This window comes from Podarcis bocagei, assembly GCF_964188305.1.
Source record: "Podarcis bocagei genome assembly, chromosome: 7".
NCBI classification, from domain to species: domain Eukaryota; kingdom Metazoa; phylum Chordata; class Lepidosauria; order Squamata; family Lacertidae; genus Podarcis; species Podarcis bocagei.
This window is the reverse complement of record NC_138132.1, coordinates 13,629,939-13,657,303: the sequence shown is the minus strand read 5'-3', so window position 1 is coordinate 13,657,303 and position 27,365 is coordinate 13,629,939. Positions and strand designations below refer to the sequence as shown.

The following is a 27,365-nucleotide window of genomic DNA, read 5'->3' as shown; positions in this document are numbered from 1 at the left end:
AGGCGTGGCAAGGAATGGTGGGGGCTGTGGGGAGTGAGGAGGAAAAGAAGGAGGAGCCGGGAAACGGCAAGGCTTGGCTGCAGGAAAAAGGGCACAGCAGCCAGGCGAGCAACCAGTAGTAGTGCCCAAACCAGACCCCCCCCCCCCCGAGCAGCCACCGCGATTGAGGTGGTGCTAGAACTCCCAAACGGACACCCCATCAAAGTGAAGGTGCTGCTGGATTCAGGCAGCTCTTGCAACTTCTTTAGCAAGGATTTTGCGCTAGAACACCAGCTCCAGGTGGTGCCTTTAGAACATCCCCTACAAGTAACCACCATTGATGGGAGAGAACTTTTGGGAGGGGATGTAACCCACCAGACCCCTCCCATGAAAATGACGGTTTCCAGACACACTGAGACCATTGCCTTCCACGTAGCCACCCTGGCAGGACCACCCATCATACTGGGAATGAGTTGGCTGGCACTGCACGACCCAGTAGTAGGGTGGCACCAGCGGACAGTCACCTTTGGGTCAGCTCACTGCGTAGGGCATTGCCACGGAGGGGAAACCTCGAGGATGGCAGTAGCCAGGGTGGCAGGGATGGTGGTGGGGGAAAAGGGGAGAGTACCACCTCAGTATGCGGACTTGGAAGAAGTCTTCAGCGAGAAGGAGGCGGATCAGCTACCCCCCCACAGGCCTTTTGACTGCCAGATCAACTTGCTCCCAGACGCTCAGCTGCCAGTGGGCAAGCTGTACGCCATGTCAGATAGGGAGATGCAGGAATTGCGGAAGTTTATTGACAAGAACCTGAAGCGAGGGTTCATAAGGGAATCGAGGGCGGTGGGGGGTAGTCCAGTGTTCTTTGTGGACAAGAGAGACTCTCATGAGCCCAGGCTCGTAGTGGACTACCGTGGTTTGAACAGGGTGTCGGAACCAGTGACCTTCCCAATGCCCAGAATTGATGACATTTTGGCCAGGGTAAAGAAGGGGAAAATTTTTACCAAGCTGGACCTTCGGGGGGGCGTACAACTTGATAAGGATGAGGGAGGGGGATGAATGGAAAACCACCATGTTCACCCCTCTGGGAGCCTTTGAGTACTTAGTTATGCCCTTCGGATTACAATCGGGATCGAGCACCTTTCAAGCTTTCATGCACCACGTGCTGGGGTCTTTGCTGTACAAGAATTGTGTGGCTTTTCTGGACGACGTACTCATCTATTCAGAGAATGAGGAGCAGCATGTGAAAGATGTCAGAGAAGTGCTGAAAAGGCTGCAGGAGCATCAGCTGTGGGTCAAACTGGAGAAATGCCAATTCCATGCATGAGAGGTGGAGTTCCTGGGCTACAGGTTGTCAGCGAAGGGTCTGGCCATGGACCCAGGCAAGAATGGCAGCCTCCCAAGAACCGGAAGGATGTACAGAGGTTTTTGGGGTTTGCAAATTTTTACCGGAAGTTTATCCAGAACTTCGCTCATTTAACAGCACCCATAACAGATTGTCTCAGCAGCAAGAAGAAGTTCGTATGGACGGAGGAGGCCCAAAGCTCCTTTGAAAAGCTCAAGAAGGCGTTTGCGTCAGAAGAGCAGCTCCTGCACGTGGATCTGCGGAAGCCGATAAGGCTAGAGACGGACACATCAGACAGAGCTGTAGGGGGGATATTGCTTCAGCAGACAAATGGGGAGTAGAAACCGTGTGCCTTCTTTTCCAGGAAGCTTAACAAGTCAGAGCAAAACTACACAGTGTACGATCGAGAACTGCTGGCAATTCACGAGGCTTTCCGACGGTGGCGACATTTTCTCATAGGCGCACAGCACAAGGTCCAGGTGTGTACTGACCACAAGAACCTGGAGTATTGGAGAACGGCAAGAATGCTCAACCAACAACAGGTGCGGTGGGCTCAGGAGTTTTCCAAGTTTAATTTTGAAATTAGGTACGTGCCCGGGAAGGAAAATGTCAGAGCAGATGCCCTCTCTCGCAAGCCTGAATACGAGGAAGGGGAGGGAGGACCAGAAGCACGACATGTCATTCCCAAGGACAAATGGGTGTGTGGGGGAGTGTTCGTCGGTAGGCAAGAGCTAGCCGGGTTGACAAGGGACGATCAATATGCACAAACAAAATGCGAGAAATTGATATCGCTGGGGAAACTCCGGGGGGGGGTTTGAAGTTAAGGACGGAGCATTGTACTATAGGGGGGCCTTGTACATACCTGAGGGGGAATTGAGAAACAGAATACTCAAACAGATGCATGACAACCCCACGGCAGGACATTTTGGACAACATAAAACTATGTTACTGGTCACCAGGCAGTTTTGGTGGCCACGGGTGAGAGAGGATGTGAAGCAGTATGTACGAGGGTGCCAGATTTGCCAGAGAGCGAAGGGGGAGAGGTCAGCACCTGCGGGGCTACTGCAACCCTTACCTACACCAGAGAAACCATGGGAGGTGGTATCAATTGACTTTATGACTGATTTACCCAAAGCCAGGGGGAAAACAGCAGTTATGGTGGTAGTTGATTTGATGACAAAGATGTGCCATTTTATTGCGTGCTCGCATGTGGTGACTGCAGAAGAAACGGCCAAGTTGTTTGTAGAGCATGTTTTCAGGTTGCATGGCGCCCCCTTGAGGATTTTATCCGACAGAGGCCGGCAATTCACATCCCGATTCTGGAGAAAGCTTATGAGCCTGCTGGACGTGGAGGTGGTGTTCACAACGGCCAGGCATCCGGAGACCAACGGACAGGCAGAGAGAGCAAACAGCGTGCTGCAACAATATCTACGCTGCTACATCAACGAGAGGGAGAAGGACTGGGTGGACAAATTAGCGTTGGCTGAGTTTGCATACAATAACGCAGAGCATGTGTCCACAGGGATGAGCCCGTTTATGGCAAATTACGGGTGTCACCCCAGGGCTTTCCCTGGTGAAGGGGAGGAAAGTTGGGGTGTTCCCGCAGCAGAGGAGTTTATGGAAGAGATGCAGGCTTTACACCAACAGCTTAAGTTAAACTTGGAGAGAGCCAAAGAAGTGTATAAGCGGCAGGCCGACCGGCACCGCAGGGAGGGGGAAAACATAGGAGTGGGGGACCAGGTGTGGTTGTCCACCAAAGGGTTACCGTTCAAAGGAGGGTGCAAGAAGCTACGGCCAAAGAGGCTGGGACCATTCCAAGTAGTTCAGCAAGTCAATCCGGTGACCTTTAGGCTCAAATTGCCATCTCACATGAAACTGCACCCTGTGTTTCACAGGTCCTTACTTTCACCTTTCAGGGAAGGGAGGGAGTGTCAGGGTCAGCAAAATGAAACACCCCTGCATCCACAGATGGAGGAAAGGGAACTCAGTGGACATGCAGCTGAGATTCTCGATTCCAGGTGGAAAGGGGGGAGGGGGGAGTATTTGGTGGCATGGGAGGGGGAGCCAGATGAGGAAAACGCATGGGTCCCAGCAGAAGAAATGAGGGATGAGTATCTGCAGGAGGAGTTTCATAGCAGGTACCCGAGAAAGCCCAAACCACCAGAGAGATTTTGGAGGGAGCAATTTGGCACCACCGATGAGGAGAAAGGTTTTGAGGGTTTTCCAGCTTCCGAAGAGGAGGTAGGGGGTTGGCCAGAAGAAGAATCCGATTGGGAAGAGGGGAGAGACAGCAGCAAATGGAGAGGGGTGTTTGAATCGTCAGATGGAGAGGAGAGTTCTTTCCGAAGGTTTCCTGCGTCACCGTCAGAGGGAAGGACGGGGGGAGAGGAGGGCCCTGGGAGGGAGATGGATGTCAGGGAACTGACATCGGAGCAGAGGGGAGAGGAGGTGCTTCCCGATTCTGCGGAAGAAGGAACGAGTAAGGGTAGAGAGAGAAGGTCATCTGGGGAAGAATGTTCCGGTGACACCAGGAAGAAGGAGGAGGGAGGAAGCACCTCGGAGGAGAGGCTCCGAGATGCTGGCACTGAAGGTAGTGAAGAGAGTGGAGGGGCACCTCTGGGCACGCCCACTCTGCGCAGAAGGCTTCCGCGCAGAGAGGCAATGCGAAGGGTGTCAGTCAAGGAGCTTTTATGTTGGAGGAAATTTAGGAAACACCCACTCACGGATTCATCCAGTGACTGAGCAGCAGCAGCACCTTGGCTGCTCAATCAGGGAAAGACACCACCAACTTCTAAGCAGTTTGGAACAGCTGGAGGTTTACACACAAGCAACCCCATTTCCCGTGACAGGATGCTAGGAATATGGTTATTAGAGGCTCCTTCATATAGCAAAGTGCTTACCAAAAAAGGTGAAAGATCAAAAGACATATTAAAAGAAATAGAAAAGTGTAAAAAGTCTTTAATTGACAAGCCCGATGATAATAAAATGTTACAAGCTATTAGACTATCATTGTTATTAAACCAGGAGATGGTGTCCGGAGGAGGGCAACCAAAATGGTCAAAGGCCTGGAAACGATGCCTTATGAGGAACGGCTAAGGGAGCTGGGCATGTTTAGCCTGGAGAAGAGGAGGTTAAGGGGTGATATGATAGCCATGTTCAAATATATAAAAGGATGTCACATAGAGGAAGGAGAAAGGTTGTTTTCTGCTGCTCCAGAGAAGCGGACACGGAGCAATGGATCCAAACTACAAGAAAGAAGATTCCACCTAAACATTAGGAAGAACTTCCTGACAGTAAGAGCTGTTCGACAGTGGAATTTGCTGCCAAGGAGTGTGGTGGAGTCTCCTACTTTGGAGGTCTTTAAGCAGAGGCTTGACAACCATATGTCAGTAGTGCTCTGATGGTGTTTCCTGCTTGGCAGGGGGTTGGACTCGATGGCCCTTGTGGTCTCTTCCAACTCTATGATTCTATGATTCTATGAACAAAATTTAAAATGTTTTAAGCAGAAGCATTTCAAAATTGACACTTCTATAATGATGTCCAAGACAGCAGGCATCATTCTAGTTCTGGGAATGTTTTAGGCAGAGGGAAGAGACTGTTCATAATATACTTTTCTATTTGCTTTTGAGATGGATACTTGGTTGTGATACATTCAGTGCAAAGATGGATCTAGGGGAGCACAACTGGTGCGGTTGCATCAGGTGTGGAGATTCTGGGGTGGCTGCAGCAGATGCTGCAACTATGACATGCAACAAAAGGTGAGAGATGGGAGGGCAGATTTTGGTGCACAGGGTGCCACTGAAATTTGAGGTGCCAAGGTTAACCACTGTCAAGTTTCAAGGCCTACATTATGATTACTCCTCTCTCCTTCCAAATTTGCTTCCCCATCAGTCTGTTTCTTTCTGTTTTCCATTCTCATGTTCTGCATCTGCCCCTTCATCAAAATACTGTGTATGATTACCCAAATCAACAGCTCCTTGTTTGGGAATGAGGTTTTCCACAGGATTATCTTGCTGCAGTCTTACAGGTAAGTAAAAAATAAAACAAAATCCAAATTGAAAGAGCCTTTGTTGACCCCTTTTTCATTTTCCCTTTCTTTTCTTTTTTTATAAGATATTTATTAAGATTTTCAAAAGATTACAAAATAGTAAGGGGAAAAAGAAAAAAAGAAAAATGCAAAAAATAAAAATAGCTAAAAAAAATTTCACTCTTTCCATCACATGTTTTTCATTTGCTTATTTCCCGGACCTCCTCACGCCTCCCTTTTCTGTATTCCAGTTCAAATTGTTAATTCAGCAAATGCCTCCCCTCTTCATTCTCTTTGTCTTCAAATTTAAAAATATTGTAACATTAAATTATTACCTATTAATAGCCATTTTCTCATATTCCCTTATAGCATTACAGCTAAAGACCACTTAGTTTCTATCCAGCATCATTCTAGCATTCATTAATTTTACAATATTTCTGTAAATAATCTTTAAACTTTTTCCAATTTTCTTCCACCTCCCTGGTCTCGGATTCTGCCAGTCATTCCTGCCAATTCCATATAGTTCATCACCTTCATCTGCCATTCTTCCAGAGTGGGTTCATTTTCCCTTTCTTGTCTTTTCTTGTCTCCTGATCTGTGATAGAATTTGGAGGGGTGATTTATAAATTAATGGGGTTTTTTATATCTGCAGAAAGGGAGAGAGGAAAACAAGACAAAAAATATTATATACTAATAATTGTGTAGAAATTGAAGTTGTGGCGGCAGTGGTAGGCTAGTAGTAGGCGGACGCACGTTGGCAAAAGGAGAAGGGGCTAGGGGAAGAATTGTTGTGGCATTTTATACAAGCGTCCCCCCACTTTTGCATGATTGACAAGCGTGACTGTGTATGCTTGCAGCACTGGAAAATAAGTAAATAAAAAAAGAGAATACCAGGAAATGATGGGAGAAAGCAGGAGAGTCCCCGTGGCTTGGGAGGAGACCCTCCCCAGAACCTGAAGTGGACTTCAATGAGGGTGGATGAAGCCCCAAGGAGAGCGGAGGTGCAATGGGGCTTTAATTAGGCTGCTCCACCTCCCTTCCTAGCAGGTGACACACATGGTATTGCAGCTGCTGCTGCTTTTGCACACATCCTCCAACCTCCAGGCACCCCAGAGCTTCAGCTCTAGATATTTTGGTCTGAACTGGGGAGAGAGTTTGAGTGGAGGGAGGGCCTGTATAGGCTTACACAAAATGTAAATGCTACTCTTCACACAATAGAGGATAACTTTTTCTGATATCCCAATATTCTGACTCCTCTCATTTGGCTCCAAGGTCCCCTTTTTGGCCTTAGGCAGGGGTGTGATGTACCACCTGCAACCCCCTCTCCTGGGTGCTGTGAAGAGGCATCCAGGGGCTGCATTTGGCCCCCAGGACACAGGTTATCCACCCCTAGTCTCTCCATTCTTTCTCTCTTTCTCTCTTCAGTCCTGAGCTGAAAATAGTTCCTGGCAAACTCAAAACCATGGAATGGAATCGTGATTGTTTTTAAAATGTTTTGATCTATTTCCACTTTGTTTTAAAATTCAGTAAATAATAATATAAATCAGATGTCCAGATTTTAAGATGTACTGTACCAGGCCTATGCCAAACTCAGGATATCCTCAGGATTCAATTTTATCCCCTATGCTCCTTAACATATACGTAAACCTCTGAGTGGGGACATTGGTTCTAAAGTTTTAAATGTAATGTACATAAAATGTTATCTTTCAATGCCTTTAAAATGTCATGATGAGAAGTCAGCCTACTGCAAAATGCATGACTCATCTCATGACTTGGATTTCATACAGTCGTACTGTTAACCTGACCAAGATGATCAAGGGTCTGGAAACCCTTGAGGGAGTTTGGTATGTTTAGCCTGGACAAGAGGTGACTGAGAGCAGACACGATAGCCATTTTCAAATATCTAAATGGCTGTCACATGGAAGATGGAGCACGCTTGTTTTCTCCAAAGGGTAGGAACTGAACCAATGGATCAACACCACTGCCTCTGGAAGGAAGGAACCTTATGGCTTAAGTACTTCCTACTCCTTCCTACTCTCAAATTGCCTTTTCCACACTGCAATTAGAACATGCACCTGTAATGACACGTCCCTGGAGACTATGGAACATGTAATGCTCTTCTGTCCCAACTGGACAGATGAAAGATCTCAGTTTTTAACTCCCCTCGTGAATAAGTTCCATCTCCCAATCCAGCCTTGGATAGTGTCCCTCTTTTTGCAGGATTCTGATTGTTGGATTACCGAGATGACAGCTAACTTCCTGCTTAGTGTAATGAAGAGGAAAGCGGCACTAACTTCTTCCTTAACACCACAGCTGCAGTCGACACGCCGCACAATCGAACGAAATTCCAAGTAGCCTTATTGTACAAGGACAATCGAGTTAGGACAAATCTGAGGAGCTGAAGGACCCTTTAACGGTCCTCCTCCAGCCTCAGCAGTTTTTTTTCTTTCTTTTTTTCTTTCTCTAAGTAATCGCCCAGGACGATATCTACCTTTACCTCCCCACCCCCATTTTATGTTGTTATTTTAATGTATATCATGCTATGGCCACATGGCTAATGCAATATATAAATAAAATATTGAAAATTGCATTTTCCACACTGCAATTCCCTTTCCCTGAAATCATTTCCTTGGAAGGTAGCAAGTGGGTTATCAGCACACTTCTCCACTATCAATTGTCTTGGATCATCAAGAATGGAAAACAAATCTTCCAAATCCATATCCTCCTTTCTCTTCATCCACTGATGGTTAGAGGAATCATTCTGTGCAGTGTATCTTCTGCAGCCACCTCAGTGTATCATGAGGTTGGCAACTGCTGACCTAGCTCCACTGGCCCAAAATGGTAGCATCTTTCGATGAACTTATTGGAAGACTGTGGGTCATGAAGGTGGGACGTGTGTGTGTGTTTATTTGAATTCAGCAGGGTTTAGTTTGCTGATGTTTTTAATATTGTTTTGTGGATTGTGAGTGCTGTAGTGCTTTGTGAATCTTATAATTTGACCTTTGTTATGGTTGTGCTGCTTCATTTTTTTAGTTATTTTGTTAACAATGTTTTAGAGAAGGTCGTTACTTTTGTTATGTTTTGTAGTCGTTTACTGATCATTTGTCAATTATACCAACTGATTAATGCTCTAATTGTGATGTTCTGTTAGGTTGCTGTTATTTATTGTTTGTTTGTAAGCTGCATTGTGACTCACGTGAGTGAAAAGCAGCATAGAAATAGAATAAATGAAATGAAATGTTGCTGAAAGGGTGGCTAGGCAGCCCTGAAGTTGCTGCATCTTCTCTTCCAACACAGCAACCATTTTGCGCTTGCACTTCGGCTGATGCTATATGATACCATATGTGGCAATCTGGAGTTTGAAATACAGTGAGGTACACTGTTGGCAATGAAATTATGTACACAATGCGTACTGGGTCATTTATACATGACCATCTTTGTATCTCTGAAACAGGAGCCAATTGCCAAATTTATTGTTGTTTTTTTGTTCAGTACCTCAAAATTAGTAAAAATATATAATACTAAAATTACACAAAGAAAACTCCTCCTGGACATCTGCGATACTGCCACTCTCCCTCTCTCTCATTGTCCAAACACCAAAGTCCACTTCTTTCACACTGCCTTTGGCTTTCAGAACCATCACTAGTGAAACAAAACCTGGTCTGAACAGAGACATTGGATTCTTATCTCATTATACATGACTAAGCCATTTCTCACCTTCTCACCCCTTGCCTTTTCCTGTAAGACCTATTACAGTCGTTAAGAGTCGTCAACAGGCTCATCTCAGCTATCTGCCAATCTCCCATTCCCACCACCCTTCTTAGTAATACCCCTCCCCACCTTCTCACTATATAGAAGGATCTGGCAACTTCTGTTTCAGTGTATCTGAAGAAGTGTGCATGCACACGAAAGCTCATACCAAGAACTAACTTAGTTGGTCTTTAAGGTGCTACTGGAAGGAATTTTTTTATAGTGAAACAAAAGCAAAGGATATATTCCAGCCCCTTAAGTTCACAAGCTTTTCTGATTAGTGACCTCCGCTACCCCTGCCCTTAACTGTTACCAATTTATTTTAAAGAGTAAGTGACCATGTTCTTTATGCCAAACCCAATTGGATTTAATGGGGCCGAGGACACCTAGAAATCGAGTCACTGTGCATTTTATTAATGTGCCATAAATAAACCCTTTCCCCTTTCACAAAATTTCATGCGGCTGACTCTCGGGAAAATCTGGCAAAATTGCCTGGGCTTCTGGAAATTTAATCCCATTTCAGCGCTGAGCTTTGAATTCTAGTGTAACCTGATGGCACTCATTTTCCCACATCCAGGGTGGTGAAATTGAGGTTGGCACAGCTCAGAAGAGACGTGTCTTTGGAGTTCTTGGGAGGGGGAAGAGATTTAATTTGTTTTCCACACTGTGCTTTAAATTATGGTATAGTGCTATTAGAATTCTAGCAATTTGTGACACTGTGCTGAACCTGTTGTTCCTGGTGTTGGCAAAGTGCTCCTATACTTTCCTCCAATTAAGGCTGTTCATGCATCAGTTCCTTCTCTTACTCCTTCCTGGCACTTCAGCTTTCTAGAATGATGAAAACCAGGCACAGGCAAACTCGGCTCTCCAGAGGTTTTGGGACTACAATTCCCATTATCCCTGACCACTGGTCCTGTTAGCTATGGATGGTGTGATTTGTGGTCCCAAAACATCTGGAGGGCCGAGTTTGCCTATGCCTGATGAAGAAAACTGATCACCTGACTAATAAATAAATAAATAAGGGGAAAAACATGCACCCAACCCCTGAGGCCATTCCACTGTAAGTATCCAACCAACCCAAAATTTAAACACCTCTTGTGATGCTTTGACCTCTTTCCGTTTCAACAGTATGAATTCTACCAAAACTTTCCATATCTCCTCAAAATCATTTCTCCTGCATATTCCCCTTACCCTACCTTACCTTACCTTACCTTACCTTACCTTACCATAATAGCACAAAATAGAAAAACCCCTGTAATTATTCTTCAAGCCACACTGTATCACTATATTTCCTCCTTATTCTCTTGCTTTGCTATCTCACATTGTGTTTCCCCACTTATCTGTTGTTTTGATCATTTATTTCCTGTTGCCTCCCATTGACTGCAGCTTATTCACAAGATTTCTCAGGCTATAAGAAAAGAGAAAATAAAATAAGAAAGCCTTTCATCCCAACTTTTCCCTTTCTTCTTCTTTTTTAACGCAAACAAATGTTTTATATGTCTCCTTTTCCATTCCCAAAAACCATGTCCTTTTGATGTGTTTTTCCCTAGCTTTTCCCAATCTTATTTTAACTGTTTAAAAACAAATTAAATTCAAGCCCACAGTGTGTGTCTCTTTTAGGTCATAAAAAGAAACAAAGGAAATAAAAAACAATCCTTAATTTAAAAACCAGCAGATTTTGCTTATTTGGGATATGAAGGGAGAATGCAAGCTGCAGAAAAATTCCTGTGACTGAGGTATGGTCATCAAAGAACAATAGATGGCAATTGAGGGACATGAATAATAATAATAATAATAATAATAATAATAATAATAATAATAATAATAATAATAATAATTTATTATTTATACCCCGCCCATCTGGCTGGGCCTCCCCAGCCACTCTGGGCGGCTTCCATAGAAACCAAAAATACAGTAAAATATCACACGTTAAAAACTTCCCTGAACAGGGCTGCCTTAAGATGTCTTCTGAATGTCAGGTAGTTGTTTATCGCTTTGACATCTGCTGGAAGGGCGTTCCACAGGGCGGGCGCCACTACCGAGAAGGCCCTCTGCCTGGTTCCCTGTAGTTTTGCTTCTTGCAATGAGGGAACCGCCAGAAGGCCCTCGGCGCTGGACCTCAGGGTCTGGGCAGAATGATGGGGGTGGAGACGCTCCTTCAGGTATACTGGACCGAGGCCGTTTAGGGCTTTAAAGGTCAGCACCAACACTTTGAATTGTGCTCGGAAATGTACTGGGAGCCAATGTAGGTCTTTCAAGACCGGTGTTATATGGTCTTGGCGGCCGCCCCCAGTCACCAGTCTAGCTGCTGCATTCTGGATTAATTGTAGTTTCTGAGTCACCTTCAAAGGTAGCCCCACGTAGAGTGCATTGCAGTAGTCCAAGCGGGAGATAACCAGAGCATGCACCACTCTGGCGAGACAGTCCGCAGGCAGATAGGGTCTCAGCATACGTACCAGATGGAGCTGGTAAACAGCTGCCCTGGACACAGATTTGACCTGTGCCTCCATGGACAGCTGTGAGTCCAAAATGACTCCCAGGCTGTGCACCTGGTCATTCAGGGGCACAGTTACCCCATTCAGGACCAGGAAATCCTCCATACCTGCCCGCCTCCTGTCCCCCCAAAACAGTACTTCTGTCTTGTCAGGATTCAACCTCAATCTGTTAGCCGCCATCCATCCTCCAACTGCCTCCAGACACTCACGCAGGACCTTCACCGCCTTCACTGGTTCTGATTTAAAAGAGAGGTAGAGCTGGGTATCATCCGCATACTGATGAACACCCAGCCCAAACCTCCTGATGATCTCTCCCAGCGGCTGCATGCAAATGTTGAAAAGCATGGAGGAGAGGACAGAACCCTGAGGCACCCCACAAGTGAGAGCCCAGGGGTCTGAACACTCATCCCCTACCACCACTTTCTGAACACGGCCCAGGAGGAAGGAGCGGAACCACTGTATAACAGTGCCCCCAGCTCCCAGCCCCTCAAGACGGTCCAGAAGGATGCTATGGTCGATGGTATCAAACGCTGCTGAGAGATCCAGCAGAACTAGGAAACAGCTCTCACCTTTGTCCCTAGCCCGCCGGAGGTCATCAACCAGTGCGACCAAGGCAGTTTCAGTCCCATGATGAGGCCTGAATCCCGCCTGGAAGGGATCCAAATGGTCCGCTTCTTCCAGGCGTGCCTGGAGTTGTTCGGCAACCGCTCGCTCAATCACCTTGCCCAGGAATGGAGGATTTGAGACTGGGCGATAGTTGGCCATCGTGGCCGCATCTAAAGATGGTTTTTTAAGAAGCGGTTTAATAACCGCCTCTTTCAGCGGGTCTGGGAAGGCTCCCTCACGGAGGGAAGCATTCACCACCCCACAAAGCCCATCGCCCAGTCCTTCCCAGCAATGCAACTCCTTCCCTCTGCCCTGAAACTAGGGATTTGGAGGGAGAAGAGTCGGTGAAAGAAGACTGGAAGAAAGTCAAAGACTACTTACTGAAACATTGTAAAATTAATGAATGTTAGAAGGATGTTGGATAGAAACTAAGCGGTTTCCAGCTGTAATGCTTTAAGAGATATGAAAAAAAAGAGGTTTCACAAATGGGTAAAAGTTTCATGGTAAGGATTTACTGAACTAACAAATTGAACTGGAATACAGAGAAGGGAGGTATGAGGAGGTCCGAGGAAATAAGTGTATGGAAGTTATGTTATTGAAAATTAATGTGTGTTTTTAACTGTTTTTTATTTTGTATGTTTATTTTTCTTTTTTCTTGTTATATTGAGGCATCTGATGAAGATCTGCATTTTAAAATGAGCTTTAAAAATATATTTGTAAATGTTTGTATCTCTCATTCTCTCATGCCTGGGTGCATCGGCAGATGCTCATCTTGAACAAAGGCCCCAATGATCTAACAATATTTCAGGGTTGTAAAAAAAAGGGAATTACAGGCTGAGAGTGAAGGTTACTAGGTTACTGACCCTACAGAATACAATTAAGCTGTAAAAGCACTAATTACCATGTGTCTCCCATTAGAGACTTGAGCCAAAGGTTAAAAGGGCAAATAAAAATAGCAGCTGAACTAGGCAAAGCAGCTCTCTGAAACTGCTTTGAAGCTTCAGAGAAAATTCTCTCTAAGTCCTCTAAGTTACTTTTTCTTCTAAAAATCTATATATGTTAATGTATGAAATATATTGGCTTAAATGTAATTATGCAAAGGATTTAGAAAGTAAGAAATGTTAGATTCTTATGTTAGATTCTTATTTCACAGAATCATAGAATCGTGGAGTTTGAAGAGACCACAAGGGCCATTGAGTCCAGCCCCTGCGAGGCAGGAAACACCATCAGAGCACTCCTGACATATGGTTGTCAGGCTCTGCTTAAAGACCTCCAAAGAAGGAGCTCTTTCATAGATGGTGTGTGAAAAGGTGAACAAAAGATCTGTTTAAGATAAAATTTGAACAATTGGCCATCTGCTTTGCAGTGAATAGGGCAAGAGGGCAAAGGTTATCTGGTAATTAAGGTGCCTTGTCGAGATTAATGGCTACTTGTTTGCCATTTATAAATAGAAGAAAATATAGCTCTCTGTCTCCCATAAAAGGTAATAGGAAATGGGTGTATCTTTTATGATTGGTTCTAGCAAAAGCCAATAGGAATTTCAACCAGGCTGATTGGACAGAGGCAGCCAAAGGAGGAGCAAGGGGGCTGGGCTGAGGGAATATAAGTGCTGGCCATAATGGCAGGAGGCAGGCCAGAGCTTGGTAACCATATACCACTGTGCCTCTCATTTACTTGTCTGAGAAATAAATAATTATTTTAATTTCTCTATTGCTGTGTTGAATATTTCATTCCAGCTAAGCGTTAACCACAAGCAGGGTGCTACAATATCTTAAAAACTTTTAATAAATATCTTTTAAAAAAGAGAGAGACTAGGGATTTGGAAGGTTGCCAGGGTAACTATCCATTGAACAAGGCTGACTGACGGAAGAAGGAGGAAGAAGAATTGAGAACCTCTATGGGCAGGCTGCTAGAAGTCCACCCACCCTGCTGTGGGGTACAATCCCCTCTTAAAAGGCCCATGCTTCACCTGAAGGTCTAAATAGGTGAATAAACCATATTTCTTAAAGCCACAACATTCTCTGATACGTCTCAGTTCTCCAAAGGAGCACAAACCTTGTGTGAGTGTCTAGAACGCCCTGGGCTCTTGCCACCCAACTTTTGTAACAATACCCATTTCTTCCCATTTCTTTATTTGGCAAATTCTTCATGTGCCCCCTCCATGAGAGGTCCAGAGGGCTTCAACATGAGAAAAAGAGCTTATTCTTTATTTGACAAATACAGACACAGAACACAGTTTTATTTGCGACATCAATTTATTGTGATCATGATCAAGAGAAGTTTTAACCATACGCTATGATATCATGAGGATGAGTCCCCAAGCCCCACTTTTCTATTTTAGCTTATCTATCCCTGCATCCCATTCACCCTACACTAAATGCCAAATAGGGGACTCTCAGTCCTGTGAACCCCACTTTCTCTGCGCTCCCAATATCAGGCAAGCAACTTCCTCCCCCAATGCAGCTGCAAATCATGGATGTCAAAGGGGAAGACTTTGCTATCTTCTAATTACTCATCAAGGTTGGTCTTATTTGGTGGTGTTTTGGTGGTGCTTTAGGAACACAGCATTGTGATTGGTTGATATTGCGAAAAAAGTCATCATCTGTTGATGTCCCTGCCAGATCGCAAAAATCCCGTGTTGCACAGCCTTTGAACACCTTATCAGAATGATTACTGCCATCTAGTAAAGAGAAAAAAGCATAGTCATAGAAATCTTTGGGTAGTACCAGAGTCACAGGGTGCAGAAGACAGAGAATGTGAACATTTTAATCATTATAAACTGTATTGTACATATAGAACAATATGCATCCTAATATCACACTGATGTTTAAATCCAGAAAAAGAACTTTGTTCTTATGTAGCAGGGCCCCAACCCATATGGATATGGAATTCAAAATCCATGGCTGCTTTAAGGTTGTCTGCTTTTTTAAGGTTCATTAAAATGTGCTCTCTCTATATATATATATATTTATACATATGTAATTCAACAAACAGATTATTTGTTTCTTTCTCATACACACATACACACCAGAGACAGAAGCACACAGTCTCATCCATATAGGTAAAGAAGGTAGAGGACCCCTGGATGGCAAAGTCCAGTCAAAGACGACTATGGGGTTGCGGCGCTAACCTCACTGTCAGGCTGAGAGAGCCGGCATTTGTCCACAGTTTTCTGGGTCACGTGGCCAGCATGACTAAGCTGCTTCTGGCAAAACAAGACACTATGACGGAAGCCAGAGCACATGGAAACACCATTTACCTTTCTGTCACAGTGGTACCTATTTATCTACTTGCACTGACATGCTTTCAAACTGCTAGGTTGGCAGAAGCGGGGACAGAGCAAAGGGAGCTCACCTCGTCACAGAGATTGAAACTACCAACCTTCCAATCAGCAAGCCCAGGAGGCTCAGTGGTTTAGACCACAGCGCCACCCACTCACATTATATGCAAAGCAAAGGCTACTGGAATGCTAATATTTTGGGGGGAAAGAAAATTCGCCTCCCCATACACATCCTATGTATTTTCTGGCAGGAAGCCATAGACTGAATGAGAGAGCAACCCACACACACACCCTAGTAAACTGTGTCCACCTCCCACCTCTGACTCAGTGGTTAACCACAGTACTTACAGTTAGTCATCACAAACTCTATGCACAGATTCTCTTCACCTGTACACCTGACGGTCTCTGAGTCCTGACAATCTTCAAAGCTGGAAGCAGAGCAGCCTGGGCACTCCAGACCATTGTAGAATACATCCAGCACTGCCAAAAGCAAGCGTTAGAGTCAACACATGAATCCAGACCAGATGTCTTTATTTTAATTCCTAGGCTTCAGTTGTCTAATCCTATGAGACACGTGCACTGTTTCCAACGCATTCTGCTTCTGGAATCAGTCGTCCATACAATGCAGTTGAAGTGTCTGGCAACCAGCTTATGAAGAAAAGGGAGCAATTTTAGTTGCTGCTGTCCTGAGATAGACTGGAGAGACTCTATCCACACTATGGGTGAATTTCACTCTTGAGGGGAGAGGTGGACTTACTGCAGGAGGTGACAAAGAAACATCTTGGCATCAACATCTTGGCAAGATTCTTGCCAGCAGCCAGATTGCTGGACCTCACCTGCCTTGATGGTGTGTTTGAGGAAGGGGAGAGATAAGTTGAGCAGGTGGCAGACCGTCCAGCCAGCCCTTAAAGGATGACCCTGAAGGGGTGACACGACTTGGATCACAAACACCACCACACACAAACACACTTTGGCATTTTCTCTTTTGGGCACCGTTAGGGGCAGCATCCCCTGAAAGTGTTCAATAAGTGGTCAAAGGAGTGGGAAGTTGAGATTTCCCAGGTTGCAAGGCTAGGTGAGAAAAGGAAAGCTCCCAGAAGAGAACTGAGGATGGTCTGTCATTTGGGGAGAGAGCTTAAGAGCTACTTTTGTACAGAGAGAAATATATTGTTTTCTCATTTTATATTTTTCTATTTTGAACCTCCCTGGGATGGAGGGCAATATACAGATTAAATAAACAAGGAACAAATAATATGCTCTTTGTTTACTGTTTTGGGACTTCAAGTATGAATATTTTTTCCCTCTCTCCCCCCTCTTTCATATTGTTGATAAACAAGTGTTATTATTAATAGTTGCATCTGAGATGAATAGATAATATTTTTTCTTTTTTTGATTGGGATGAGTTGTGGAGATTATTACTGGACTGTCAAAGTGAATAAGCTGAAATGGATGCCCTTTATGTGATATATATTATGTACTATATTCCATGATGTATTGTTACACGTGACTTAATACTATGATTATATTCATTATATTATGAATATAATGTTATGTAGGTATACTGTAGGTATACTTTCTCTGCAGCCAAAGATGGAGAAGCTCTATACAGTCAGCAAAAACAAGACCTGGAGCTGACTGTGGCTCAGATCATCAGCTTCTTATAGCAAAATTCAAGCTTAAACTGAAGAAAGTAGGAAAAACCACTGGACAGGTAAGATACAATCTAAGCCAAATCCCTTATGAATACACAGTGGAAGTGAGGAACAGGTTTAAGGATTTAGATTTGCTGGACAGAGTGCCTGAAGAACTATGGGTGGAGGCTCGCAACATTATACAGGAGGCAGCAACTAAAACCATCCCAATGAAAAAGAAATGCAAGAAAGCAAAGTGGCTGTCCAACGAGGCCTTACAAATAGCGGGGGAGAGAAGGCAAGCAAAATGCGAGGGAGATAATGAAAGATACAAGAAATTGAATGCAGATTTCCAAAGAATAGCAAGGAGAGACAAGAAGGCCTTCTTAAACGAGCAATGCAAAGAAATAGAGGAAAGCAACAGAATGGGAAGAACCAGAGATCTGTTCAAGAAAATCGGAAATATGAAAGGAACATTTCGTACAAAGATTACCATAATAAAGGACAAAAGTGGTAAAGACCTAACTGAAGCAGAAGACATCAAGAAGAGGTGGCAAGAATACACAGAGGAATTATACCAGAAAGATATGGATGTCTCGTACACCCCAGGTAGTGTGGTTGCTGACCTTGAGCCAGACATCCTGGAGAGTGAAGTCAAATGGGCCTTAGAAAGCACTGCAAATAACAAGGCCAGTGGAAGTGATGGTATTCCAGCTGAACTGTTTAAAATTTTAAAAGATGATGCTGTTAAGGTGCTACACTCAATATGCCAGCAAGTTTGGAAAACTCAGCAGTGGCCAGAGGATTGGAGAAGATCAGTCTACATCCCAATCCCAAAGAAAGGCAGTGCCAAAGAATGCTCCAACTACCGCACAATTGCACTCATTTCACACGCTAGCAAGGTTATGCTTAAAATTCTACAAGGAAGGCTCAAGCAGTATGTGGACCGAGAACTCCCAGAAGTGCAAGCTGGATTTAGAAGAGGCAGAGGAACCAGAGACCAAATTGCAAACATGCGCTGGATTATGGAGAAAGCTAGAGAGTTCCAGAAAGACATCTACTTCTGCTTCATTGACTATGCAAAAGCCTTTGACTGTGTTGACCACAGCAAACTATGGCAAGTTCTTAAAGAAATGGGAGTGCCTGATCACCTCATCTGTCTCCTGAGAAATCTCTATGTGGGACAAGAAGCTACAGTTAGAACTGGATATGGAACAACTGATTGGTTCCAAATTGGGAAAGGAGTACGGCAAGGCTGTATATTGTCTCCCTGCTTATTTAACTTATATGCAGAACTCATCATGCGAAAGGCTGGGCTGGATGAATCCCAAGCCGGAATTAAGATTGCCGGAAGAAATATCAACAACCTCAGATATGCAGATGACACAACCTTGATGGCAGAAAGTGAAGAGGAATTAAAGAACCTTTTAATGAGGGTGAAAGAGGAGAGCGCAAAATATGGTCTGAAGCTCAACATCAAAAAAACGAAGATCATGGCCACTGGGCCCATCACCTCCTGGCAAATAGAAGGGGAAGAAATGGAGGCAGTGAGAGATTTTACTTTCTTGGGCTCCATGATCAGTGCAGATAGTGACAGCAGTCACGAAATTAAAAGACGCCTGCTCCTTGGGAGAAAGGCGATGGCAAACCTAGACAACATCTTAAAAAGCAGAGACATCACCTTGCCAACAAAGGTCCGTATAGTAAAAGCCATGGTTTTCCCAGTAGTGATGTATGGAAGTGAGAGCTGGACCATAAAGAAGGCTGATCGCCGAAAAATTGATGCTTTTGAATTATGGTGCTGGAGGAGACTCTTGAGAGTCCCATGGACTGCAAGAAGATCAAACCTCTCCATTCTGAAGGAAATCAGCCCTGAGCGCTCACTGGAAGGACAGATCGTGAAGCTGAGGCTCCAATACTTTGGCCACCTCATGAGAAGAGAAGACTCCCTGGAAAAGACCCTGATGTTGGGAAAGATGGAGGGCACAAGGAGAAGGGGACGACAGAGAATGAGATGGTTGGATGGTGTTCTTGAAGCTACCAGCATGAGTTTGATCAAACTGCAGGAGGCAGTGGAGGACAGAAGTGCCTGGTGTGCTCTGGTCCATGGGGTCACGAAGAGTCGGACACGACTAAACGACTAAACAACAACAAGGTATACTGTGGTACCTCGGGTTACAAACACCTCGGGTTTAAAACACTTCAGGTTACAGACTCTGCTAACACAGAAGTAGTACCTCGGTTTAAGAACTTTGCCTGAGGATGAGAACAGAAATCGTGCATTGGTGGAGAGAGGCCCCATTAGCTAAAGTGGTACCTCAGGTTAAGAACAGTTTCAGGTTAAGAATGGACCTCCAGAAAGAATTAAGTTCGTAACCAGAGGTACCACTGTAGTATGTTGTTTACTTTGTTACTGTATTGTGAACTGACCTGTGACCTATTGATGAGGGGCTGTATATAAATTTCTCAAATAAATAAATTTTGTTTTCATGTTGTATTTATTATATTTATATACCACTCAATACATAAAACAGTCCCTAAGTGGTTTACAAAATATCTCTCTCTCTCTCTCCCTCTCTCTCTCTCCCTTTGTGTGTGTGTATGTGTGTGTTTTTAAGAGATCCCTGGGAAGCTAAGTCCAGCCGAATTTGCACAAAAACACTGTTTACTTTTCCATCCCAGCGGTACCTATTTATCTACTTTCATTGGTGTGCTTTCTAACTGCTAGGTTAGCAAGAGCTGGGATAAAGCAACAGGAGCTGATCCCATCACAGGGATTTGAACTGTTGACCTTACGATTGGCAAGCCCAAGAGGCTCAGTGGTTTAGACCACAGCACCATCTGTATCACTCCATATATATGTATATGTGTGTGTGTGTGTGTGTGTGTGTGTGTATGAATGAAACTGAGTAACCACAATAAAATAAAATGCCGTTTTCAATATAACTACAATACATGGCAATAATATTTTTTTTTAAAAAAAGAGCAACACATTTTGAAATATATTTTGAGTCAGGGTTCCCTTCTTTCATGGACTAAACACTACACACCACAGTCAAATCCTGCCTTACATCTGCACAAATGATAATATTTAATGTGACTCATCCCAGTCTGTTCAGCTAATACATACAAAACACATCATGCACCCAGTCACTCCAGTATCTCTATCTCAATCAGTCACCAACCACTAACCCCACTCACTCCTTCCCCTCAGGAAAAAAAAGTATGGATGACAGCTAATGGATTGAGGCTGAATGTCAACAAGATAGAAGTGCTGTTTCTGGGGGAAAACAAAGCAACCCAGGCCGGTGATCAAATGACAATGCGAGGGGAAGGGAAGTGGGGGTGTGACTGCGTCTCCCAAGTAAAACAAATGCTGAAAGCAGCTAATATAACGATAACTGCCAGGCAAATCAAATCGCGTTCAACTAAGTAGTTCTTTGGATAGCACGTTCAACTAACAAAGACTTTGGAGTAAGCTGAACAGAATTACCCTGGGGATGCAGCTGCAGTATAGCTGCACACTCTTAAACCAAGCGGGGGGGGGGATTGCAAGTCCGGTGCACAGGAAAAGTTTTAAAACTAAAGGGGATAAAGAAACACCCAGCGATAGCTTTTATTACTATGGGGCAACAGCGGGAAAGAAACACCAGGCCGACCCAGAAATACTATCCGTTTTTAAACCGGGGGGGGGGGGGTTAGGAGTGAGGGAGCTTGGAGCACCAGGAAGGGTTTAAGGTAAAGCAATAAGCAGCAAGATGGGACAATAGCAAAATTGGGGCAATGCAGTCGTCTGAAAGAAGTTTTTAAATGGAGCTGCCGCCCCCTGAAATCGCAGAGGCGTGGGGGAGCAACACCAAAGGGAGAAGGCAACACGTGGGGAGAGGGGGAGGAAGGGCTCCAAGCCAAAACACAGAGCCTGCTAGAGAAGGACACAAAGCCAGCTAGCGAAGGGGGAGGGGGGGAGTTGAAATAATAATAAACTGCTGGAAAAGCCCTCACAGGAATTCACAGCAATACGGCAGTTTTTAAAATGCACCAGCAAATCTATGCAGTTTTAAAATGTACCAGCAAATCAAACAGAAATAGTAAGCACTCATAGATTTAAAGTCGGAGAAGCACAGCACACTCATACACAGAGTAAAGGCTTCGGGATCAGAGTTGAAATTAGGAACAATTAGGAGGTATTTGGAGAAAAGTAATGAGGCAGTTAAAGGTGGAATTAAAGTAAAGGTAAGGTGAAAGCAAAGGAGGGATTACAGGCTTCCCTTTCTCAGAAGTCCTCTTCCAAGTTAGCTCCACGTGGTGCAGGAACACTGAAGAGAGAGTATCCTCCTGACTCGCACAGGACGACGAAGAGAAATGAGGCCGGGGAGAGGCTGGCACTGCAGCATAAAGGCTGCTGGACACGCCCCCCCATGGCACCTGGTTGGGCGGCCACCGGGGGGGGGCGTGAGTGCCAGCCAGGTGAGCTGGAGGCAGGGGGCAACGCCCCCTGCTAGGAGCGGTGTTCGGGCTCCCGCCCACAACCACTCCCCTCTCTTTCAGGGAGGAGAGTCTTTCTGGGGGACAGAGGGTGGGCATGGGGGGGGGGGCTTCCTGGTCCTAAATGCAGTAACTATGCCCCTGAAGGACCAGGTGCACAGCCTGGGAGTTATTCTGGACTTACAGCTGTCCATGGAGGAACAAGTTAATTCTGTGTTCAGGGCAGCTATTTACCAGTTCCTTCTGGTACACAAGCTGAGACCCTACTTGCCTGTGCACTGTCCTGCCAGAGGGGTGCATGTTCTGGTTATCTCCCACTTGGACTATGGCAGCACACTCTATGTGAGGCTGCCAGATTGGTGACTGGGAGCAGCCGCCAGAACCACATAACACTGGCTCCCAGTACCTTTCTGGGCATAATTCAAAGTGTTGGTGCTGGCCTTTAAAGCTATAAACAGCCACAATCCAGTATACCTGAAGAAGCATCTCTACCTCCATCATTCAGCCTGGACACTGAGGTTCAGTTCCAAGGGCTTTCTGGTGGCTCCTTCACTGCAATAAGTGAGGTTGCGGGGTAGTAGGCAGAGGGGCCCTCCAGCTGTTTTGGGACTACAACTCTCATCATCCCTAGCTAACAGGACCAGTGGTCAGGGATGATGGGAGTTGTAGTCACAAAATAGCTGGAGGGCCAAGTTTGGCCATGCCTGGGCCATTAGTACCAACAAATGCCTCCCCTCACTTCCTCCTTAGATTGGCCCAACAGGGTAACACTCAGAGTCAGCAAGGCTATCAGGGAACAAGAAGGACATGCGTTCTTATCTCTCTCTCTAATCCCCCAATTTATCCAGGTTTTTCTATTCACATCCTTAGGGGCCATCTGAAGCTCTGGGCTAATCAGTTGTTGACACAGGCTGCCTGTTTTCAAGAAACATATGGTGATGCTGATTCTAACCACCTCCCATGCAAACTAGGAAAAATAATCTTGGCCTAGATCAGTATCTTTAGTTTATTCTATGGGTACCGAAGGATGAAACCTGAAACCATAATGATGTTCTTTCTCAGGGGTAAAGGTAAAGAGACCCTTGACCATTAGGTCCAGTCGCGAACAACTTTGGGGTTGTGGCACTCATCTCACTTTACAGGCCGAGGGAACTGGCATTTGTCCGCTTCCACAGACAGTTTTTCCGGGTCATGTGGCCAGCATGACTAAGCCGCTTCTGGGGAAGATTCAAAAGCCTGCAGATATTTACCTGACATGCTTTGGTTATTGCAGTAATTACCCTGACAGCAGTGGGCTGTACGGTAGAAAGAAGCATCATTTAGTGTAGTAAAGCTGTAATTCCCTGAGGTGCAATTTGTAGTGCATCCCCATAGATATCTGTCTTCTATATCATCACCTGTGAGAGAGACAAAGAAAGAAATAGGTACAATTCAAAACCAAAATTTTTCAAATCAACCCCCTAGTAATTGAAATTTATATGATGCTTCCTAATATACATATTGATGCAACAATGCAAAGTGTGTGTGTGTGTGTGTAGTTTCTCTGGTTATGTTCGAAACAAGAGGATGAACAAGCCAGTAGTAGGACCTCTGCTTGGAGAGGTCAGATAAATGTTGCTGAGTGACAACATCTTTACCCAAAAGAAAAACGACGCCCAACCTGCTGATAACATAATAAAGGATGTCAGGAGGGAGCTGTAGCCCAAAATAGGAAAAGACATGGTAAGGGAACACCTAGCTATTTTAAAGCAATTCCAATCTCCAGTGTCCGATGAGCTGCACCCAATGATACTAAAGGAGTTTGTGGATGTAATAAAATTACAATTAAGAATCACCTAGTATATTACACTCTTTGCTTAAAACAGGCGAGTTAGTCATGGACCGAGAACTCCCAGAAGTGCAAGCTGGATTTTGAAGGGGCAGAGGAACCAGAAACCAAATTGCAAACATGCGCTGGATTATGGAGAAAGCTAGAGAGTTCCAGAAAGACATCTACTTCTGCTTCATTGACTATACAAAAGCCTTTGACTGTGTTGACCACAGCAAACTATGGCAAGTTCTTAAAGAAATGGGAGTGCCTGGTCACCTCATCTGTCTCCTGAGAAATCTCTATGTGGGACAAGAAGCTACAGTTAGAACTGGATATGAAACAACTGATTGGTTCAAAATTGGGAAAGGAGTACGGCAAGGCTGTATATTGTCTCCCTGCTTATTCAACTTATATGCAGAATTCATCATGTGAAAGGCTGGGCTGGATGAATCCCAAGCCGGAATTAAGATCGCCAGAAGAAATATCAACAATATTTATTGCTGAGATACAGAAAAGAAAGTTGGTTTGTCCTTTCTCTATAATGTTCTTACTTCCTGAAGAGCCCCAGCAGGTTGAATTATTTCCTGTTCTTTCCTTTTCCCTCTACTCTTTTCATTCCCTTGATCTCGCCTCAATCTGGCTCTCAAAAATTAAAAATGTTTTGCAAGTAAGCTTTTGTGGGGAAATAGACAGGCAGATAGATGATAGATGTTGGTTATTTTAAAAATAGATCCCTTGTGCCTTCAGTTGATGTTAGAGTGTACCTGTCAGAGTTTGAAGATGTGAGCTGTCCCCATATTGCAGGCCTGCTTGGCAATATGGTTGATATGTCTATGTTTTTAGAGGTTCTTGTTTTTGTCTGTAAGCTGCCATGGGTCTCGTCAGCGGGAAAGGTAGAGTGTAAATAAATATATAATAATAATAATAATTTTCAGCCTCTCCATGTAGACTTCTAAATGTTGTGGAATGTGACTTTAAAGAAGAAAGGATGAACAAGGAAATACAGGTGAGTTGCGGCAGCACACACTATACATGAAAGCTCTACACTGAAAAAAAGGCTGTGTTTCTTGACATTTTGGCGAAAGCACACTCTGTGGTCATTTTGCATTCATACATGCACATCATCCCCAAATAATCCAGGGTCCACACACTCAGCTATGATTGGGCTAAAAGGTTTTACACTCACCTAATTCATTTTCAGTAAACTCAGAAAAGCAGCTGTGCTGTCCATTAGGACAGACCTCTGAAACTCCCGTTCGATAGTAAAAATAACTGTAACATAGATGCGGCACATCTGGAAGGAAAGCATAGGAAACACTCATTGCCACGAGTTTCTCATTCCTTGAGAAATGGCATCTATGTACATTCACACAGAGAAATCTGACCTTGATCTCAGCTCTTGGATTCAAACCACTATTACCAGAAATGAGGAATCTTACTTTTCTCAAGATCCACTTCCAGTGGTGGGGCAGAGGCTGCATGTGTCTATCTCTTTCACATACAAATATGCACAGACACAGACAGATGCACAGCCTTATTCCCATTCACACACATTTCCCCGCACCTCAACACATGGCGATGAGAAGATTCAAACCTCCCTCTCACGCTCCCAATGTTGTTCTCAGTTCTTGCCATCACCAATCATTTGAGCAGTGACTTTTAAGATGGGATTTCATAAATCCTATCACACACTTCCATACACAGCCACATTATTGGTGCTGGTAAGTGTGCTACCAACAGCCCAACAAATAGCTGTTGGCTGGATGGGGAGGGCCTGAAGGTTATAGGAAGAAAGGTGCACCAGGAGAGACTACCCCATCCACCTTCCTTCCCAAACACTGTCAATTACCAACACAGGGATGGCAGCTAGGCAACCTGTTACAGGCTGCATGAGGTCTTCATGAAAAGTGTATCAATCCCAAACAGGGTAGCCAGAACAGCACAGGAAGCCCAACTGTTTACCTTGAAGTCATGCTGCACCTGAGATCCCTGTGTTTTATTCCACCCACTCACCATTTCTCCATTTGGTGTCACCAATCACTGCTTCAGGAAGAAAAAAATCTGAAAGAAACTGAGAGTCCCATTGTTGAGGTTGCTGAGTTCCCAACCCAGGGATTACGTTACCTGAAGGTAACGTAATCCGAGGGTCCACTGTATGAGTAGGAAAATGTGAGTACCCCTAAAAAAATCTTTTTAGAAAAAAAGCACTGATTAAGAGAAACCTTCCTACTCACCAGAAGAAACTAGGCTGAAGAGAAAGCACATACTCAGGAAGGCCTTCATAATGCCAGAGCGATCAAAAGCCAAGGAGCACTTGAAACGAACCACCAGGCAACCTGTGGAAGAAGAAGCTGGCTTGGGAAAATTTATAGGCGAAGGAAAGTTGCCTGGGAGTTCCAGCAGAGAAGGAGTGGTAGGGTATTTTGGAAATACAGAGTACATACTGTTCCAGAAATTATGTTTTTCAAAATTGGAAGACAAAGCTCCCTTTGGATGCAATCTGTTTTAGGACCTCTGTGGCAGCCAGTCAGATGTATTGTATTAATCTGTTTCTACTTTTCTTTTCTTTTTTTAGTTTTATGCCTCTTTGTTGACCTCGGCCCCTTTAGGAGGAAGGGTGGGATATCAATTCAATAAACAGTAATAATAAATCAGATGTCAAGATTTTAACAGTTTCAGGTTAAGAACGGAGTTCCGGAATGAATTGAGTACTTAACCTGAGGAACCACTGTACTGATTTGCAGATTATGAGTTCTGTTGTGTTTTGTGAATCTTCTGACTTTTGTTCTGGTTGTGCTGTTTCATGGTTTTCTTTAGTTGTTTTGTTAATAGTGTTTTAGAGAAGATTATTGCTTTTGTTATGTTTTGTAGTTGTTTTACTGATAATTGTCAATTATTCTGATTAATGGTCTAATTGTGATGTTCTTTTAGATTACTGTTCTTTATTGTTTGTTTGTAAGCCGCTTTTTGACTCATGTGAGTGAAAAGCAGCATAGAAATATAATAAATGAAACAAAATGAATCATAGAATCATAGAATCCTAGAGTTGGAAGAGACCACAAGGGCCATCGAGTCCAACCCCCTGCCAAGCAGGAAACACCATCAGAGCACTCCTGACATATGGTTGTCAAGCCTCTGCTTAAAGACCTCCAAAGTAGGAGACTCCACCACACTCCTTGGCAGCAAATTCCACTGTCGAACAGCTCTTACTGTCAGGAAGTTCTTCCTAATGTTTAGGTGGAATCTTCTCTCTTGTAGTTTGGATCCATTGCTCCGTGTCCGCTTCTCTGGAGCAGCAGAAAACAACCTTTCTCCCTCCTCTATGTGACATCCTTTTATATATTTGAACATGGCTATCATATCACCCCTTAACCTCCTCTTCTCCAGGCTAAACATGCCCAGCTCCCTTAGCCGTTCCTCATAAGGCATCGTTTCCAGGCCTTTGACTATTTTGGTTTCCCTCCTCTGGACACGTTCCAATTTGTCAGTGTCCTTCTTGAATTGTGGTGCCCAGAACTGGACACAGTACTCCAGGTGAGGTCTGACCAGAGCAGAATACAGTGGCACTATTACTTCCCTTGATCTAGATGCTATACTCCTATTGATGCAGCCCAGAATTGCATTGGCTTTTTTAGCTGCCGCGTCACACTGTTGGCTCATGTCAAGTTTGTGGTCAACCAAGACTCCTAGATCCTTTTCACATGTACTGCTCTCAAGCCAGGTGCCACCCATCTTGTATTTGTGCCTCTCATTTTTTTTGCCCAAGTGCAATACTTTACATTTCTCCCTGTTAAAATTCATCTTGTTTGTTTTGGCCCAGTTTTCTAATCTGTCAAGGTCGTTTTGAAGTGTGATCCTGTCCTCTGGGGTGTTAGCCACCCCTCCCAGTTTGGTGTCATCTGCAAATTTGATCAGGATGCCCTTGAGTCGATCATCCAAGTCGTTGATAAAGATGTTGAA

General features: G+C 44.4%; 2 protein-coding genes across 2 annotated transcripts in view; both read right to left on the bottom strand.

Moving 5' to 3' along the window:
* LOC308590567 (phospholipase A2 inhibitor NAI-like) overlaps nt 1–27,365 on the bottom strand; it is a 177,357-nt gene that overhangs the window by 36,183 nt on the left and 113,809 nt on the right. The window lies entirely within an intron of this gene.
* On the bottom strand, nt 14,454–25,725 carry LOC308591724 (phospholipase A2 inhibitor and Ly6/PLAUR domain-containing protein-like). The gene is made up of 5 exons (XM_081202622.1): nt 25,640–25,725; nt 24,592–24,699; nt 22,846–22,992; nt 15,828–15,959; nt 14,454–14,879 (listed from the first exon to the last, which is right to left on the bottom strand). Exons 1-5 carry the CDS (start codon nt 25,686–25,688, stop codon nt 14,704–14,706), a joined length of 612 nt encoding a protein of 203 aa, XP_081058748.1. The 5' UTR covers nt 25,689–25,725; the 3' UTR covers nt 14,454–14,703.

Coding starts and splice junctions, on each gene's coding strand:
- LOC308591724 (XM_081202622.1), bottom strand. CDS start 25,688: ATGAAGGCCTTCCTGAGTATGTGCTTTCTCTTCAGCCTAGTTTCTTCT. Junction 24,700..25,639: donor CTTCAGCCTAGTTTCTTCTG/GTGAGTAGGAAG, acceptor CTTTCCTTCCAG/ATGTGCCGCATCTATGTTAC. Junction 14,880..15,827: donor AGAGTTTGTGATGACTAACT/GTAAGTACTGTG, acceptor TCTCTTTACTAG/ATGGCAGTAATCATTCTGAT.